General features: G+C 42.0%; 1 protein-coding gene across 1 annotated transcript in view; it reads left to right on the forward strand.

Annotated features, from left to right (window-relative positions):
- LOC132523878 (dedicator of cytokinesis protein 5-like) overlaps positions 1-15,649 on the forward strand; it is a 91,012-nt gene extending 75,363 nt beyond the window's left edge. Inside the window, exons 3-5 of the mRNA XM_060155711.1 lie at positions 8,678-8,718; positions 13,769-13,855; positions 15,553-15,649. Coding sequence (XP_060011694.1) covers positions 8,678-8,718; positions 13,769-13,828 — 101 coding nt within the window. The 3' untranslated portion in view covers positions 13,829-13,855; positions 15,553-15,649. The remainder of the gene's footprint in view (positions 1-8,677; positions 8,719-13,768; positions 13,856-15,552) is intronic.
- The last annotated feature ends 380 nt before the right edge of the window (positions 15,650-16,029 follow it).

The following is a 16,029-nucleotide window of genomic DNA, read 5'->3' on the forward strand; positions in this document are numbered from 1 at the left end:
CTGCTTCTCCTCTGTGGACCCTCCCCTGACACACACACAGTGAGGGTACATAGAAACAACGGCTCCCTATCTGTTTCTTGCCTTTAATTCCCGGGAGGTCAAAAATTATTTATTTATGATCGCACAACAGTGTGAATGTGTTTAATGCCAATGAACTGTATACTTAAAAATGGTTAAAATGTTAAATTTTATGTTATGTATAATTTACCACAATAAAAAAATAATTTATTGATGGAGGGGGCGGAGAGGAAACAAATTTATCCTGGGACTGCAAAATGAGGAGAGATTTTGCAAAATGCTCCATGCCTTACACATCTAAATGGTGCTTTTACGGTTCAAAAAGATCTTCAGAGTCCCGGTCAGTAATTGTCTTCAGCATATTCATACCCCTCCCTTTGTATGCCAGTCTCCAAGCATTACCATTAAAGGGCCTTTTGTAGCCGCATAGCACAGGGAGATCAGCTCAGTGCTTTGTGTTCACCTAGAGGGGTGGGATAGGGAGGGTGGGAGGGAGACGCAAGAGGGAGGACATATAGGGATGTATGTATATCTATAGCTGATTCACTTTGTTATACAGCAGAAACTAACACACCATCGTAAAGCAATTATACTCCAATAAAGATGTTTTAAAAAGAAAGGGCCTTTTGTATTTCATTATTTGTTTACGATCTATTTCCTTCCTCCTTGAAGACAGTGTCTGGCAGCTGGGTTTGAATGAGTGTTTTTATGTATAATAAATGAGTGACCACATTAGCAATGTGAATCTTCAGCTCCAGTTGCTAGTCCGCAGAGAGGATTTTCTAACCACATACACTGAAGTAACCCCACTTCCACGTGTCACTCTTCTTTTTTTTTTACTCGAAGTATAGCTGATTTACAGTGCTGTTAGTTTCAGGTGTACAGCAAAGTGATTCATTTAAACATACATATACTTACGTATGTATTTATTCTTTTTTTACAGATTCCTTTCCCTTATAGGTTATTATAAAATATTGAGTAGAGTTCCCTGGGATCTATAGTAGGCCCTTGTTGGTTATCTATTTTATATATAGTAGTATGTAATGTTAATCCCAAACTCCTAATTTATCCCTCCCTCCAACCTTTCGCCTCTGGTGACCATAAGTTTGTTTTCTAAGTCTGAGTCTGTTTCTGTTTTTGTAAATAAGTTCATTTGCATCATCGTTTTAGATTCCGCATGCATGTATTTGTCTTTCTCTGTCTAACTTACCTCACTTAGTACACTAATTTCTAGGTCCATCCGTGTTGCTGCAAATGGCATTATTTCGTTCTTTTTTTTATGGCTGAGCAATATTCCATTGTATATAAATACCACATCTTCTTTATCCATTCTCGTGTCGATGGACATTTAGGCACATCTTGGCTATCGTAAATAGTGCTGCAGTGAACACTGGGGTGCCTTGTCACTCCTTCCTTCATAACTTTTAGCCCGTTATGAAATGACTTTATTCATAGCTTTGTGTGTTCACATGTATATATGTTTCTCTTCCTGTTATAAAACAAGACCAAGAAGGATGGAGATGTTGTAGGTCTTGCTCTTCTAAGCATGTGTTTGTTGAATGAATAAATGAATCTCCAATGTGTGTTGAACTTCTGGAAATAGTAGGACTCGTTCAGAATCAGTTTTGGCGCACAAAGTGAGTAAGATTAATACTGTCATTGGAGAGGCACGGAACAAAGTAAAAGCAGTGGAGAAACTGGAGTAAAAGCTTTGATTTTTCACACGTGACTCAAACTGGTTTCAAGGTAGTTTCCAACAAAAATGTTCAGTAATATTTGAACGGTGCCTTTATGGTTGAATTCTGTGTCACTTTGGTTGGATACTTTGTCACGTTCATTTGCTAGTGTACATTTGTCATGGTTTTTAGAAATGGCAGTAAAATGTATATACAGTGGAATGCACTCATCTTAGGTATGCAATTCAAGGAGTTTTAACAAATGAATGTACCACATGTGCCTAATACCCCAGTCAAGATATAGAATATTTCCTGTGCTCCAGAAAGTTCCCTGTCACCTTCTTCCATATAATTCCCACTCCCAAAAAACAACTATTGTTCTAATTTAGATCACCACGGATTGATTAGTTTGCCTCCTCTTCAACTTTATATAAATGGAATTATGCGTGTCTGTTGTATTTGGTTTCTTTTATTCAACATGGTTTTTAGGTTCACCCATGATGTTGCTTATAACTGTAGTTCATTCCATTTTATCGCCAACTAATATTCCATTATATGAATATCCACAGTTTGTCGATACTCAATTGATGTACATTTTGATGGGTTCCAGTTTGGGGCTATTCAGAATGCTTCGATGAGTATTCTCGTAAAGTATTCTTACAGATACAGGTTTTCTTTGATCTTGAGGAAATACTTAGGAGTGTGGGGATATTTCTGGGTCATAGGTCATGTGTATCTTTAATCTTAAAAGAAACTTCCAGTAACGTAAGAGAGTTCCAGTTAGCCATATCCAGTCAGTCTTTTTTAAATTTAGCTCTTCCGGTGGGGGTATAATGGTATCTCATGTCTTTTTTTTTTTTTTTTTTTTTTTTGCGGTACGCAGGCCTCTCACTCTTGTGGCCTCTCCCGTTGCGGAGCGCAGGCTCAGCGGCCATGGCTCACGGGCCCAGCTGCTCCACGGCATGTGGGATCTTCCCGGACCGGGGCATGAACCCGTGTTCCCTGCATCGGCAGGCGGACTCTAAACCACTGCGCCACCAGGGAAGCCCTCATGTCTTTTTTTTAAAGTATCATTTGCATTAAGTAAAATTCACCCATTGAGTGTAGTTCAGCAGGTTTTTTGACAAATGCATGCAATCATGAAACACCACCCCAATCCAGAGATAGGACAATTCTGTCGGCCCCCCAGAATTCTCCCGTGTCCCTTTGTAGTCAAATCCAGGCCGCCCTCAACCTTGATCTATTTTCTTTCCTTATTTTGTGCCTTTGCCTAGCCCTGACTTACCAAGAAGTGTATGCTGTGGTTTTTTTTTTTAATGCAGTGTATTTTTAAAAAATTTTGTCATTGTCATAAATGATATAGTTTTAAAAGTGAAGTCATTTCTACAAAGTTTATAATGAAAAACAACAGTCCTTTGCCAATTCCTCTTGGTTTCTGATTCCATTTTCAGCTCCTTCAGCCAATTTTGTGATATATGCCTTTTTCATTTCTAAATAACTATGCTTCTATTACTTGCTATTTCCATTTTTATTTTTATTTATTCACTGCTCTTTATGGAAGGTAAGGATTTTGTTCTCTTATACTCCTCACCAAGCACACATATACCTATTTGTCCCTAATGGAGCTCTCCCAATATAGATATATCATAATTTTTTGTTTGTTTGTTTGTTTATTTATTTATTATTCTTTTTGCGGTACGCGGGCCTCTCACTGTTGTGGCCTCTCCTGTTGTGGAGCGCAGGCTCAGCGGCCATGACTCACGAGCCCAGCTGCTCCGCGGGATGTGGGATCCTCCCGGACCGGGGCACGAACCTGCGTCCCCTGCATCGGCAGGCGGACTCCCAACCACTGCGCCACCAGGGAAGCCCTGTTGTTTTAAAGATAGTTATTATTTAGATTATTATGCCCGTGGGGTATAAGCAAGCAGAACCTATCCATGTACCTTGATAACATTTCCTTTCTTGAATACTAGGTTTTTCTAGAGGTGTTATTTCTTTTTTCTTGGTTCTCTGTGGACCTACCTCGATTTCATAGCCAGACTTTCTGACAGAATCATTTGCCTCCCTCTAATATGTTCAGACAAATGAGATAATTTCACAGCTCCATTTTTTTCCTTGGATTTGTTCCTCATGGAATCCTCTGTCCTCTGCCTTCAGTTTGGTCTGGATGCTCTCTGGGCCAGTTCCAGGGCTTCTTTCTGAGATCTCCATCAGCTGCATCTGGGTCAGAAAAATAGAAACTCAACAGGTATGTCAGCAGAGCTAGGGCTAATATGCATGTGTGTATAAATATAGATGAACACCTCTATGAATTTTGACCTCTCTACGCATTTTAAAAGTCATGAGTGCATGGGGATACCTTCAATTCCAACTCAGCATCACAGGGTTCATTCTAGTATTTTCGCTTTCTGTACTTGTAACCCCCTGCTGTGACAGCAGGAAGCCGGGCTTCCACTACTTCTAATACGTTTGCGTATTTGATCAATTCCCCTGCGTGTAGCCCCTCCCCCTCTTCATTACCACCTTCTCCCGCGTGGACGGCTTCCTCACCTCTGATAACCCGTGGCAGTCCACCCCCGCCCCAAGTCCCATGTGGATGGCCTTCTCCTCACCCCACTCAGGCTCTAACGCCTCATGTGAGCCCCGCACGCTCACGTGGATACACACCTTGTTCTGCTTGGGCTCTGACAACCCATGCCAGCCTGGTCCCGTGTGGATCCTCCCAGCCACACCTTTGCAGATGCCTAAGTTGCCCCATCCCACCTAATAGCTCAGGGCTCCCTTGTTCAGGATGGGAAGCAGAAGACCAAATAGGTCTCCTGACTCTGTCTCCTATTCCCGCGTGTTTTTCTTTTTTCAGTCTTCTCCTACCAAAGAAGAATACCGTCCACTCCTTTGCTTACACCCAAGACCTAAGTGCCCTTGAGTATTTGCCTTTCTTTCCCCAGTTAATGGCTAGTCCCAGCTAAATCACGAGCGACTCTTATCGATTCCAAATAGGTCCTCCGTCTTTTTATCTCTCCCCGTTTTCGTTGTACCTGCCCGTCTCCTCACTGGTGTCCTTTCTCCACCGTGTCTCACTTCGACAATCCATTCTTCTAGAGCAGGCAGCATGATCTTTTAAAAGTGTGAGGCATGATGTCATTTAGAACCTTCCAGGGGATTCCCCTTGTGCTTAGGCTAAAACCCCAGTTCCTCCATGGTCCATGATACCTATGTGTGTGGTGCATGGTAGCATCACCAGGGGAACTTTTTAGAAGCATGACCCCCCCCCGAGTCCAGTTAAATCAAGAGTACTGGGGATGTGGCCCAGGCATCGGTATTTTGAATCTAATAGGCAGTCAGGACCCAGAAGCATGCCTCCCTCTGACCACCTTCTTGTTGCTGTCTCCTCTTTCGTGACTGGTTCCATTTAGCTTCTCACAGTGGCCTTTCCTTGGTCACCTTATGTGACATCATGTCCCATGTTTACTAATCATTTTCTGCCATGTGCTCTCCTTGAGTGCTTCTTCCTAGCACTGTCATTCTCTGAGATCATCATATATCTCTCTATATATGTATTTATTTTACATTAGAGTGTAATCTTCATGATAACTCTTGCTCTCCACTGCATCGTGGTATCTAAATTAGTGCTTGATAAATATTTGTTGAATGGTTGCATGTAGAGGGGGCAGAGAGCCGAGTAAGGGACCTGTCCTATGGGAGCCAGGAAGTGGGCAGTGGCCAGAGATGCATCTGGACAGGTGAGGTGAAATGGAGCAGGTGGTGGAGTCTTGGCTGATGGAGATGATCTGAGAAACCAGATAAAGTAAGCGACTTTGACACTGGAATTAGAGACTCTCTGATATTTTTAAATTGGAGAGGACAGATTTTTATTCTGGAATGGGACAGTCCCAGGAAAACAGAAATGACTTTTCCTGAACCGAAGAGCAACCCTTAGCGTAGAATCACTTTTGATGTTCCACGTGGTCGCTGGAAGCTTACTTTTTGAGATGGTCATTTCACCTAATTATAAGTGAGACTAGTCCTCTGGACTCACCATCCCCCCACCATTTCCTCACTTAAGAAAGCATCTGAGAGTCTGACCGGTTCACACAGCTCATTGATTATAGCTGCTTGCTGATATGCATTCAGTAGCATACCATATTTAACTGTAATTATCTTGCTTTAAATGTTGGGATTAATTGGAAAATCATGTTCTTGCTTGTATCACAACCCTGGTTGGTAATGTGGAAATGAGCAAACCTACTCTTGAACTATTACTAATCCCTTGCATTTAAGCTATTGAATTTATGGAGTCCTGACAGTTTATGATGAAAACTCCAGAAATAGACAGTGTTCTGCTACTACCTAATGCCAAGGAACATGAGCGTTCACTTTTGTAAAATTCAGCGTCATAATTTTGAGCCTTTAGATAGGGGTTATTCACACACCACAATTCTAGAGAAGACTTAGGAGGTTAAAAAAAAAAGTTTTCAAAAACGACAGGTTTCGGAAGTATAATTCTGTGATGGACAGCTGTGCAAAAACATTATTGACAAAAGTACAGATAAATTCCCCTCTGAAAGTGGACCCAGTCTGTGTTGTAACATCTTGGGTTTATAGGACATAGAGAGATGAAAACTGCTTGGAAGAGACTAAAGTCTTGTTTCTCAGCTTGCCTCCCCCTCCCCAGCCCAGGATGGAGTTGAAGCCATTTATTCACGCAAAAGGCATTTTACTTTTTTAAAATAAGTTTATTTTATTTTATTTTTTATTTTTGTCTGTGTTGGGTCTCTGTTGCTGTGCGCAGGCTTTTCTAGTTGCGGTGCGCGGGCTTCTCATTGCCGTGGCTTCTCTTGTTGCGGAGCACGGGCTCTAGGTGTGCGGGCTTCATTAGTTGCGGCTAGTGGGCTCAGTAGTTGTGGCTCGCGAGCCCTTGAATGTAGGCTCAGTACCTGTGGCACACGGGCTTAGCTGTTCCGCGGCATGTAGGATCTTCCCGGACCAGGGCTCGAACCCGTGTCCCCTGCATTGGCAGGCGGATTCTTAACCACTGCGCCACCAGGGAAGTCCCGCGGAAGTCATTTTCATGTGTTAGCAGAACCAAGCAAGTGTGTATAGATGGGTGAAGACTCTTGAGGCCTGGGAGAATTGTTTGGTGTGGGTATAACTGGATCTCGCATGCATTTTGGCATCTTAAATTGGGAGCAGTGTTTTCCTGTTCAGATATCTTTTTGTCAACCATGGGCCTTGATGCAAACCTATAACCAGTTCACAGCATAATACCCCATTCTAACTGGTAAAAAAATAGCAAAATCCTTAACATGTGTGAATACTGACAGTTTAAAAATTTGTGAAAATATTAATAAATCCATGCTCAAAGAAGGTAAATTCAACTCTCTGCTTTAACATATCCAAAACAGATTGCGTGTCCAGTGTTGGATGGTTTCATATAGAACAAATTACAAGAGAGTTCTAGAATGCTGTTAACAGCTGCCTGAAATATTTTTTTAATTTATTTTTTTATAGAAGTGTAGTTGATTTACAATGTTGTGTTAGCTTCTGGTCTACAGCAAAGTGATTCAGTTATATATGTTCTTTTTTGTATTCTTTTCCATTATAGTTTATTACAGGATATCGGATATAGTTCCCTGTGCTATACAGTAGGATCTTGTTGTTTATCCATTCTCTATATAGTAGTTTGCTAATCCCAAACTCCCAATCCATCACTTCCCCCTCCCCCTCCCCCTTGGCAACCACAGGTCTGTTCTCTATGTCTGTGAGTCTGTTTCTGTTTCGTAGATAGGTTTACTTGTGTCGTATTTTAGATTCCACATATAACTTAGTATGATCATCTTTAGGTCCATCCATGTTAATGCATTATGGCTGAGTAGTATTCCATTGTATATATGTACCACATTTTCTTTATCCATTCATTGGTTGGTGGACATTTAGGTCGTTTCCATGTCTTGGCTATTGTAAGTAGTGCTGCTATGAACATGGGAGTGTGTGTATATTTTCCAGTTATATAATAGTTTTGTCCAGAAATATGATGCCTAAAGTTTTCATTACAGCCTGCGTCTGCTCACTGTGTGTGTATGGCTACTTTACACATCTGGACCACGGACAACAGGGTTTACTTAAGCAAGATGACCACACTGATGCCTCATGGGCATGGGGAATGAGGAAAATTATTACAGTGAATTACCTATAGTAGGTGTTCAATAAATATTTTGTATACAGTATCTGTTTACGGACAGATTAGATTAGTATACTCCCTTTACAAGATAGAGGGTGGGAAACACATCCATAGGAATATGTGTATTTTTTTTTGGAATATGTGTATTGATCGGAATTTTTAAAAGGAAGTTAAAGACTTTACTTAAAGCCTTGTTAAGCAAACACATAAAATCTTTTCGTTGTAGGGGGTATTGTAGCATTGCCAAGAATTGTTTAAAATGTTGTTTCATTATTTATTTCAGTTTGTTTTTAGGTGTAAATATTTATACATATAAGGTTTGCTACTCCGATTTAAAATTGTTCCAGAATATTGGTTCTTAACTTGGGAACTTGGGAGGAGGGAAGTGGGAGGAGGAGAGAAGGCGAGAGGGAGAGAATATATATAAATTATTTTAAAATATCTATTTTAATAGTATAATCTATCGTAATAGGATAAGGTGACTTTCACAATGTATATAAATGGATGAAAGTTCATGTTCATTTATACAAAAACATTCATTGAATGCTGGGAGGTATTAAGGTGTTGAGAGGTTGGGCTGCCTTCTGTCTTGTTTGTTTTTTTGTTGTTCTATCCTTTCTCCAAAGGAGTAGGGATGAGGCATGGTTCTAAGTGAACTTTAAATCCTTTAGTTATCAAGAGAATAAAGCTCTGAAGTAGATCTAGATTCCATCCCAGTATCCTAAGATGAGGACGTATATTGCTAATGTCTTTATATTGTCCCAGATAACAAAAGATTTTGTGTTCTCTTCTACCCTGACAGGTTGGTACAGAGGATATACCCTCCAAAATAAATCTAAAAAGGTATGGCTTATCGTTTTAGTTTGAAATCTGTGTGCTAGTTTTGTGTGGTCGTATCTGATTCCATTATCTGCTGTCTGTAGACCTAGTTTGCTTTCTCTTTGACGGCTAGTCTTTAGATTTGAAAGCAAATTCTCTGACCTTGGCCATATTTCCCACCAGCCAACTCAAGGATAAAGGCCGGAGGTGAATTTGACACCCCAGGTAGGGCCTCTGCGGACTTCTTGCTACTGGTTCCCTCAAGCTGAGCCGTAGGGTCACACGGGGACATTGCTCTGTTTTGCGGGGGGACGTGGGCTTCTCCCTTTATCCTTTAGTTCCAGTGCTGAAATCTCAGAACCAGAGGGTCTCCCCATTTCCACTTGACTCTTTCCTTTATTAAAAAATGGTTAAACCAGAATAGTAGTTTTCAAACTGAAATCAGTAGAGTGGGTTATGACCAACATTTTCTTTAAAAACAACACTGAAAAATAGAGAATAGAATGCGACGGTAAGTAGTGTTTCAGGAAACTTTTGTGTTAGGTATATATTTTACAGTATTTTATGGATTTTTCATTCTATTTTATGATAGTGGTGCTGGGTTGCTGTCTCATCACGGGCAAAGAGTTTGAAAAATACTGACCCTCGTGGGTTCCTTTTGGCAGTGCCAAAACTGCTAATCATCAGGCTATAGAAAATCTGTGAGTTAGGTTAATACCCCCTCAGTGTATTTTAGGTCAGGTCAGCACTTTTCCTGTGACACTGCACGTTGGGACAGCATAGCCTGTCAGCACTTTTCTTTTGAAAAGAACAAAGTGGATAGGGTCGTACTGTTTCACAGTTAGTTCACATGCAAAATAGTGAATTGGGAGGGGTGAGAGGAACATTTTAGAATTTATCAACAGCTAAGGAAAGAAAACAAAAACAAAAAAACCCCTCACAAATCCACAGGCTTTACTCTTCAGTTGTGGCACAGTACAGAAGTGATGCTAGCACACAGTCTCAAAAGAGCTACGGGCCCAGAAAAACACTTTCCCACAAGGTGTAGGGCCATTTAAAACCAGGACTGTCCTGGACTTCCCTGGTGGTCCAATGGTTAAGGCTCTATGCTTCCAGTGCAGCAGGCTTGGGTTCGATTTCTGGTCAGGGAGCTAAGATCCCATGTGCTGCGTGGTACACTCAAAAAAACCCAAAAAACAGGACTGTCCTACTCAAGCTTTCTATGTTGTTGACTCTCAGATAGCACTCAGTATTTGCGCATGTGTGTGTACACACACAGTTTATTAACTGTGACAGGTTACTCATCTACCCAAATAAAGGCGTATTTGCTTTTAATGCAGGTATCAACTCCCACAATTTTGATCCTTTTATCCCTCCCCAAATCCTGATGCTGAATTTTTCTACCCACAGTTGGATGCTTGTGTCCCATGTCTTCATTTTCAGCTTAATTATAATGAAAACAATGATAAATTATTTGATTAAATGAATAATCTCTTGCTGACTTTAGTTTCCCCAAGCTTTCATATAAGGACCTAAGATAGCAGACGTTCTGGCGTGAATGAGAGCATGATAGGACCAAAGCAGAAGAGCTTTTCTTCTGGGATGCTTGTTAACTAGAGAACCTCGTTTACAGCCACCTCTGCTTCTTGGTTTGGGTTTAACCGTATAGTGTTTATTTTACTCATAATTATGGAGGTGGTAGTTATTTTTCAAAGCATGAATAGAGTGAACAATTTTGAAGTTCTCAGTTTCTTCAGGAGCAGCAATACTTAATGTCGCTTAATTACCAATCCTTTAAAAAAAAGTTAATTTTAAAACATAAACAAAAATCCACTCTCAGATAAGATCATCTGAACTTTAAGATCCAAGGGAATTTTTTGACTGGTGAATGTGAATTGTGTTGAAACAAGGCCCCAGACCACAGTTTTCCCTTTCAGAGAGTCTACAGTCTGTAAGAATCTTTTCGGGACATCTCTAAGGTATCCTGTGATACATCAGAACCCATCTGTTGTCTGCTTTGGAAAGTGAGTGGATGGGGTGCTTCACTAAGATATAAATGACAAGGTCTCGGTGTGTTTTAAAGTTTTTTGAAACCCTTTTAAACTTCCAATCTCACTCTTGAAAAGAATTATTTCAGTAAGAGCTTTTCTTAGTTCTTGATAGCTAAACTTTGTAGTTCAGTGAAATAATAGTACAAACAAGGGCCATGCATTTCTTTGTTGACTTATAAATTGAAATATCTTTGTAGTAGGAAAAACAGGGAATTCCAAGTCAGCTGTCATGAATTATGCTCAACTTTGACACCCCTTCCTTAGGGAATCCAGCCTAGTTGAAATGCTATTCCTAATGCTATTTCCTTGTTTGCCAGGCTTTAGGGGAAGAGCTATTTGAAAAGCCTATTGTTTTAATGGAAATTTTTGGTGTTATTTACAAGCAGACCTAACGGGTTAGAGTGGTGATAAAACATGCTAGTGGTTTTACAAATGGAAGAAGGCAAGAGCTTTGCAGAAACTGATTATTGATCCTGGCAGGATTATGGAATTCTAGATAAGGGCAATATCTGGAAAATCATCAGTTCATTCTTCCCCCCCCTCAAGTGGGTAGGTTGCATTGAGATAGCACAAGCAAAACTGAGAGATAGGCTGTGAATCAGAAATATATTACCTAGGTTTACTCTGGCTCTCTGTGTGTCAGAATGGTGTAGGAAAGGGCCTACAGCCTCCGATTTACCAGAGCAATTAAATGGCTGTAAGTGGACCTATGTTATCATGGAAAGATGATGCCTGCAAGTAACAGAGTGAAAATACAACAACATAGATACTCTCTTAATGTGAAAATCATGTCTGTATACCCAGTATAAATTATCTGCTTAGACATCACAAAATAAGCCACTTGTATTACGAATGTTTCAATTTTGGATTTCTCCCAGTTATTGGGAGACCAGTCATCAGATTATAGATGTTTGAAACAGTTAATTGGTCCTTTATCTTGATTTGAAAAATCTTCTGCCAGGATATTCCTTGGGACCAGCGGTGTTACATCTTATTTTAACCTGCAAATACGGCTCCTGATAACTGCTACTTTGAGTGGTTTCGACGCTCCACCTTTTTATGATTTCTGGACAGCATTTTTATTGTAGTAAAAGATACTTGATAAAAAAATTACTACGTTAACTCTTTTAAAATGGCCAGTGCAGGGGTATTAAGTACGTTCACATTGTTGTGCAAACATACCACGATCCAACTCTAGAACTTTTTCATGATCCCAAACTGAAACTCTGTACCCACTAAATGCAAACTTCCCCTTCCTCCCTCCTCCAGCCCCTGTTAACCCCCGTTCTACTTCTGTCCCTATGAATTTGACTCCTCTAGGTCCTTCATACAAGTGAGATCAGACAGTAATTGTCCTTTCGTGTCTGGCTCATTTCACTCAGCATCCTGTCATCAAGGTGAGCGATGGGCATCCAAGCCTGGTTCTCCACAAAGATCGTCGTAAGATCGTCGTCAACAAAACATTTACCTCAACCTAGCGGATAGAAGAAACACCCAAGGTTTCTTAGGCATCCTTAGGACAGATCTGGAGCTTTGGAACCCCGTTAATCTGGCCCAGAAGGAATTACACACACATTGAATTTTTGTTTGTATTTAACTCTTTGATTGGTTTTCCAAAATCACTCTGAATCCTGTCCCTATAATGAAAGAGGTCGGTGTTACCTTGTCTCTACGTGTGTTCTGGGTCTTCATGAGTCACAAGATTGGGATAATGCTTTCTCACTCATATGCCCCACACCTGCCCGTTTCTGAACGCGAGGAAGGGCGGGTATGCCTGTGATTTTTTTTTTTTGGTTCTTCCTGCCTGGTGGGAAAGGATGGCCATTTTGCTTCTGACTCGAGCAGTGGCAGGATCTACCTTGTCATCACCAATGCTGGGAGCAGCATAGTCTCCAATTTTCTTGCTGTTTCCTGTTTTACTGGCAAAGGATTAAAAGAGAGAAAGGAGAGAATTGCTCAGATAAACATAGCACATAAAACTAGACGCAAGACCAACCGGGGTTGAAATGCACTAGTTTTCTGGCTCTGAATGGATTAAGGATCACTGGGTACGCACGCATCCCTGACCCAGCCTCCCAGGGAGTGAGCCATCCCTCTCCCATCCTGTGATCAGTCTCCCCTGACGTTGGGTGTCCACGTGGTCGCACATCTACAGGCTCAGGGCTATGAGCAGTTGAGCCAATGGGGCCTGTTGAACAGCTTCTTCTGCTTCTCCCGGTCTGGCCTGAGAAGTACCATAAAACAGGGACCAGCAGTGCTTTTCTAGATGGCAGTGTCTGTTTATTGATGAGCATATCATGCGGTTGAATAACAGAAGCTTTCGGCTTTTAAGAAAACTCACATCCATGGCTTGCTTCCTGTTGGTTAGATGCAATCTTCAGTTCTGCAGTTTTTACCCACCACTTTACAGTGTTTCTCTTAGGTCTTTCTGGGCTTAGTTTCCCCACGGGCAATGTCACAATACCGTCGACGAATTGCCTCTTAGGGACATAGAATGGAGAGCAATTTGAGACTGGAAAGTGCTAAAAATAACCAGATAACAAGTCCTAATTGATTCCATGCATTTTGTTTAAGTGAAAGTGCTGAGGGGAATGACACTAGAAAATCACTATAATTTTATGGGCCAGTAAGTACATAGCCCTCCATCTCACTAATTATATGAAACCCTTTAAGGGAAGCATATCATGGCATGTAGGACCTGGAGGGGTTTTAAGATCTCACTATTAAACACTTTACCATTATGGCAGCTGTGAGCTGACCCGGGCATGTATGCCTGGTCATTTACAGAGCATTTATTTTATGCTCTCTGAACCCGAGGATTAATTTATACCTTTTCAGTGTTTCAGGCTTGCTTTCATTTAGGTAGGCAGGGGATGTAATTGATGTCCCGCAACCTTGACTGCAAACTGTAGCTGTTATCCAGGCGTCCTTTCCCCTCCCCCACTCATCCTTGCTGCTGTCTGTGCTCCTTACTTTGGGCTGAGATTTTTACGGCCACGTAACCCAAGTTCTTCTCTCCGTAGGGTATTTTTCCTGAAACATATATCCATTTGAAAGAGGCCACTGTAGAAGACCGTGGGTAAGTTCTAATGTAGGAAGACGCCTACCAGGTGAGGAAGATGTAAAGTATCCTTATAGATTTTATGAAGTCAGAAAATACCATTTTGTGCATTATTGTCTCAGCTCATCAATTCCACTTCTCGGATGAAAGGGAAATGAATAAAAACTGTTTCCTGACATCTTTCCTTCTTCTGTCTTCTGTTTCGATACTTATTCCTTCCACAGAACAGTAAAGACAGATAATGAATGGAGAGGGCCTTTACTTTCCTCTTGCACTGGCTGCTCACTGATCGTGTGCACGTGTGTGTGTGCGTGCGCGCGTGAGTGTGCACGTACACGAATATTTGGTGCTCTTTGGCCCTTAAGACCTGAGAGCCGCCTGTTTGGGAACCTTGGGGGGTGATAGGTGAGCATACAACACCCTGCACTATTCAGCTCTGAACCTTGGACGAGTCAGTGCACCTGGGGCTTTCCCCCTGCAAATCAGAGAAAACAAACCCGTCCCCACGTAGGTCATGAACTTGATATGAAATTATGAACTAACTAATGTGTGCGAATGCGCTCTGCAGAGAAAATCCACTTAGCTGGTGAGCCAGCGGACAGGAGAGTTAAGGAGGGAATAAAGAGAGCCTAGAGCAGGAATCCCAGGGCCGTTAGAGAGTGTGGAGTGGGTCACAGAGGCACTGTGGCTAACAGCGGCAGAGAACATTCTCAGCCATAAGTCCTGCACCCTCGTTTTATAGACGAGAGATGGAGACGTGCCCAAATTCACACATAATCGGGGCTGAAAAACAGTTGTCTTGCCCTCCTGGAGAATCTTCTTTCTGATTCCTAGGCAGCCTCCAGGGTGACTTACAGCCACGTTGGTGGAAGGGCAGGGTTGGGGGCATATTCCCAACCAACTAATGTTGCCAGGTAAAATGCAGGATGCCCAGTTAAATTTGAAATTCAGATAACAAGTAATTTTTTGCATGCATGTCTCAGATATTTCCTGAGACATACTTACACTTAAAAATTATTTTAATCTATCTGAAATCCAAACCTAACGGGGTGTCTTGTATTCTTATTTACGCCTGGCAGTCCCACCACTAATCCCCATTTGTTTGCCTGCTTTCGCTCTCTCCTTTTCTCCTTTTGCTAATCATAAAAATACCAGACGCGATTTATGTGCATGAGTGTCAGGTTTGCCTTGTTAAAAGTCTGCTTTAAGTGAGGATTTGGGTATATGTACGTTTTCTGTGCAGTGAGACAGCAGATGAGAAACAAACCTAGTACCACTGCAGAAGAGGGTCCCACCTCAGTCCCACAGCAGGTCCTGTGTGAGGCTCCAAGCCCCAGGACCCTTGTGCCATGAACACTTCTCCACCCACACACCCTCCCTAGTGAAATGGCTGCTTGGCAGAACAAGCGAAAGTACTGGATTTGGGCTTCCATCCCTGGCAATGGCTGTAGCCAGCCTGGTTGGTATTTGAAGCTCCTGTAAAGATCCAGAATGGGGAGATAGAGGCTGGGCTCTATACCCATTCATTTTGAGAAATCGGGGTGTGTTAAGCTCTTTCTCTTTTCTCAGCTGCTTGATGTGGTAAAAATTCTCTACCCAAACCTTCCCTAAATGGACAAGGTTTTTTTTTTGGTTGAAGCCCAGCCAGCCCATTCCCATCTTTGAGTTGTGGGGATCATGACCTCCATCAAGAAAAGCCACGGTGATCCACCCAGAGTGAAGGGAGCATCTTTCTGTTCTCTTTAGGCAGCACGAGACTGTGATTCCCGGGGAGCTCCCACTGGTACAGGAGCTCACCTCGACACTGCGGGAATGGGCCGTCATCTGGCGCAAGCTCTACGTGGTGAGTTTGCCCCTGGTGCTTGGAGCCTGTGGCATTATTCCTGGGCCCTCAGCCCATCTGTTCCGCTGCAAGGGATCGGCCACTCATTAGCTCTCTGTATGGAGTGGGTGTATCTTACCTGGACAGCGCAATGGCTGATAACCAGCAGATTCCCACTTTCGCCATGTAGAGCGGTTGATGATGTGGGTGGTGGAGGAGGTGGGCATAATCATTAGGTCAGTATTTTCCCAACTCGCATGCTGATTGTAAAGTTATAAGGATAGTAAGAGCTGCAAACACATCGTCCCTACTAAGTGCCAGGAACTATTAATCCTCATAACACTCCTATAAAGTAGCTGTAATTATTACCAGTCTATCAATGGGGAAATTGAGGGACCTGC

This window comes from Lagenorhynchus albirostris, chromosome 7, assembly GCF_949774975.1.
Source record: "Lagenorhynchus albirostris chromosome 7, mLagAlb1.1, whole genome shotgun sequence".
NCBI classification, from domain to species: Eukaryota; Metazoa; Chordata; class Mammalia; order Artiodactyla; family Delphinidae; genus Lagenorhynchus; species Lagenorhynchus albirostris.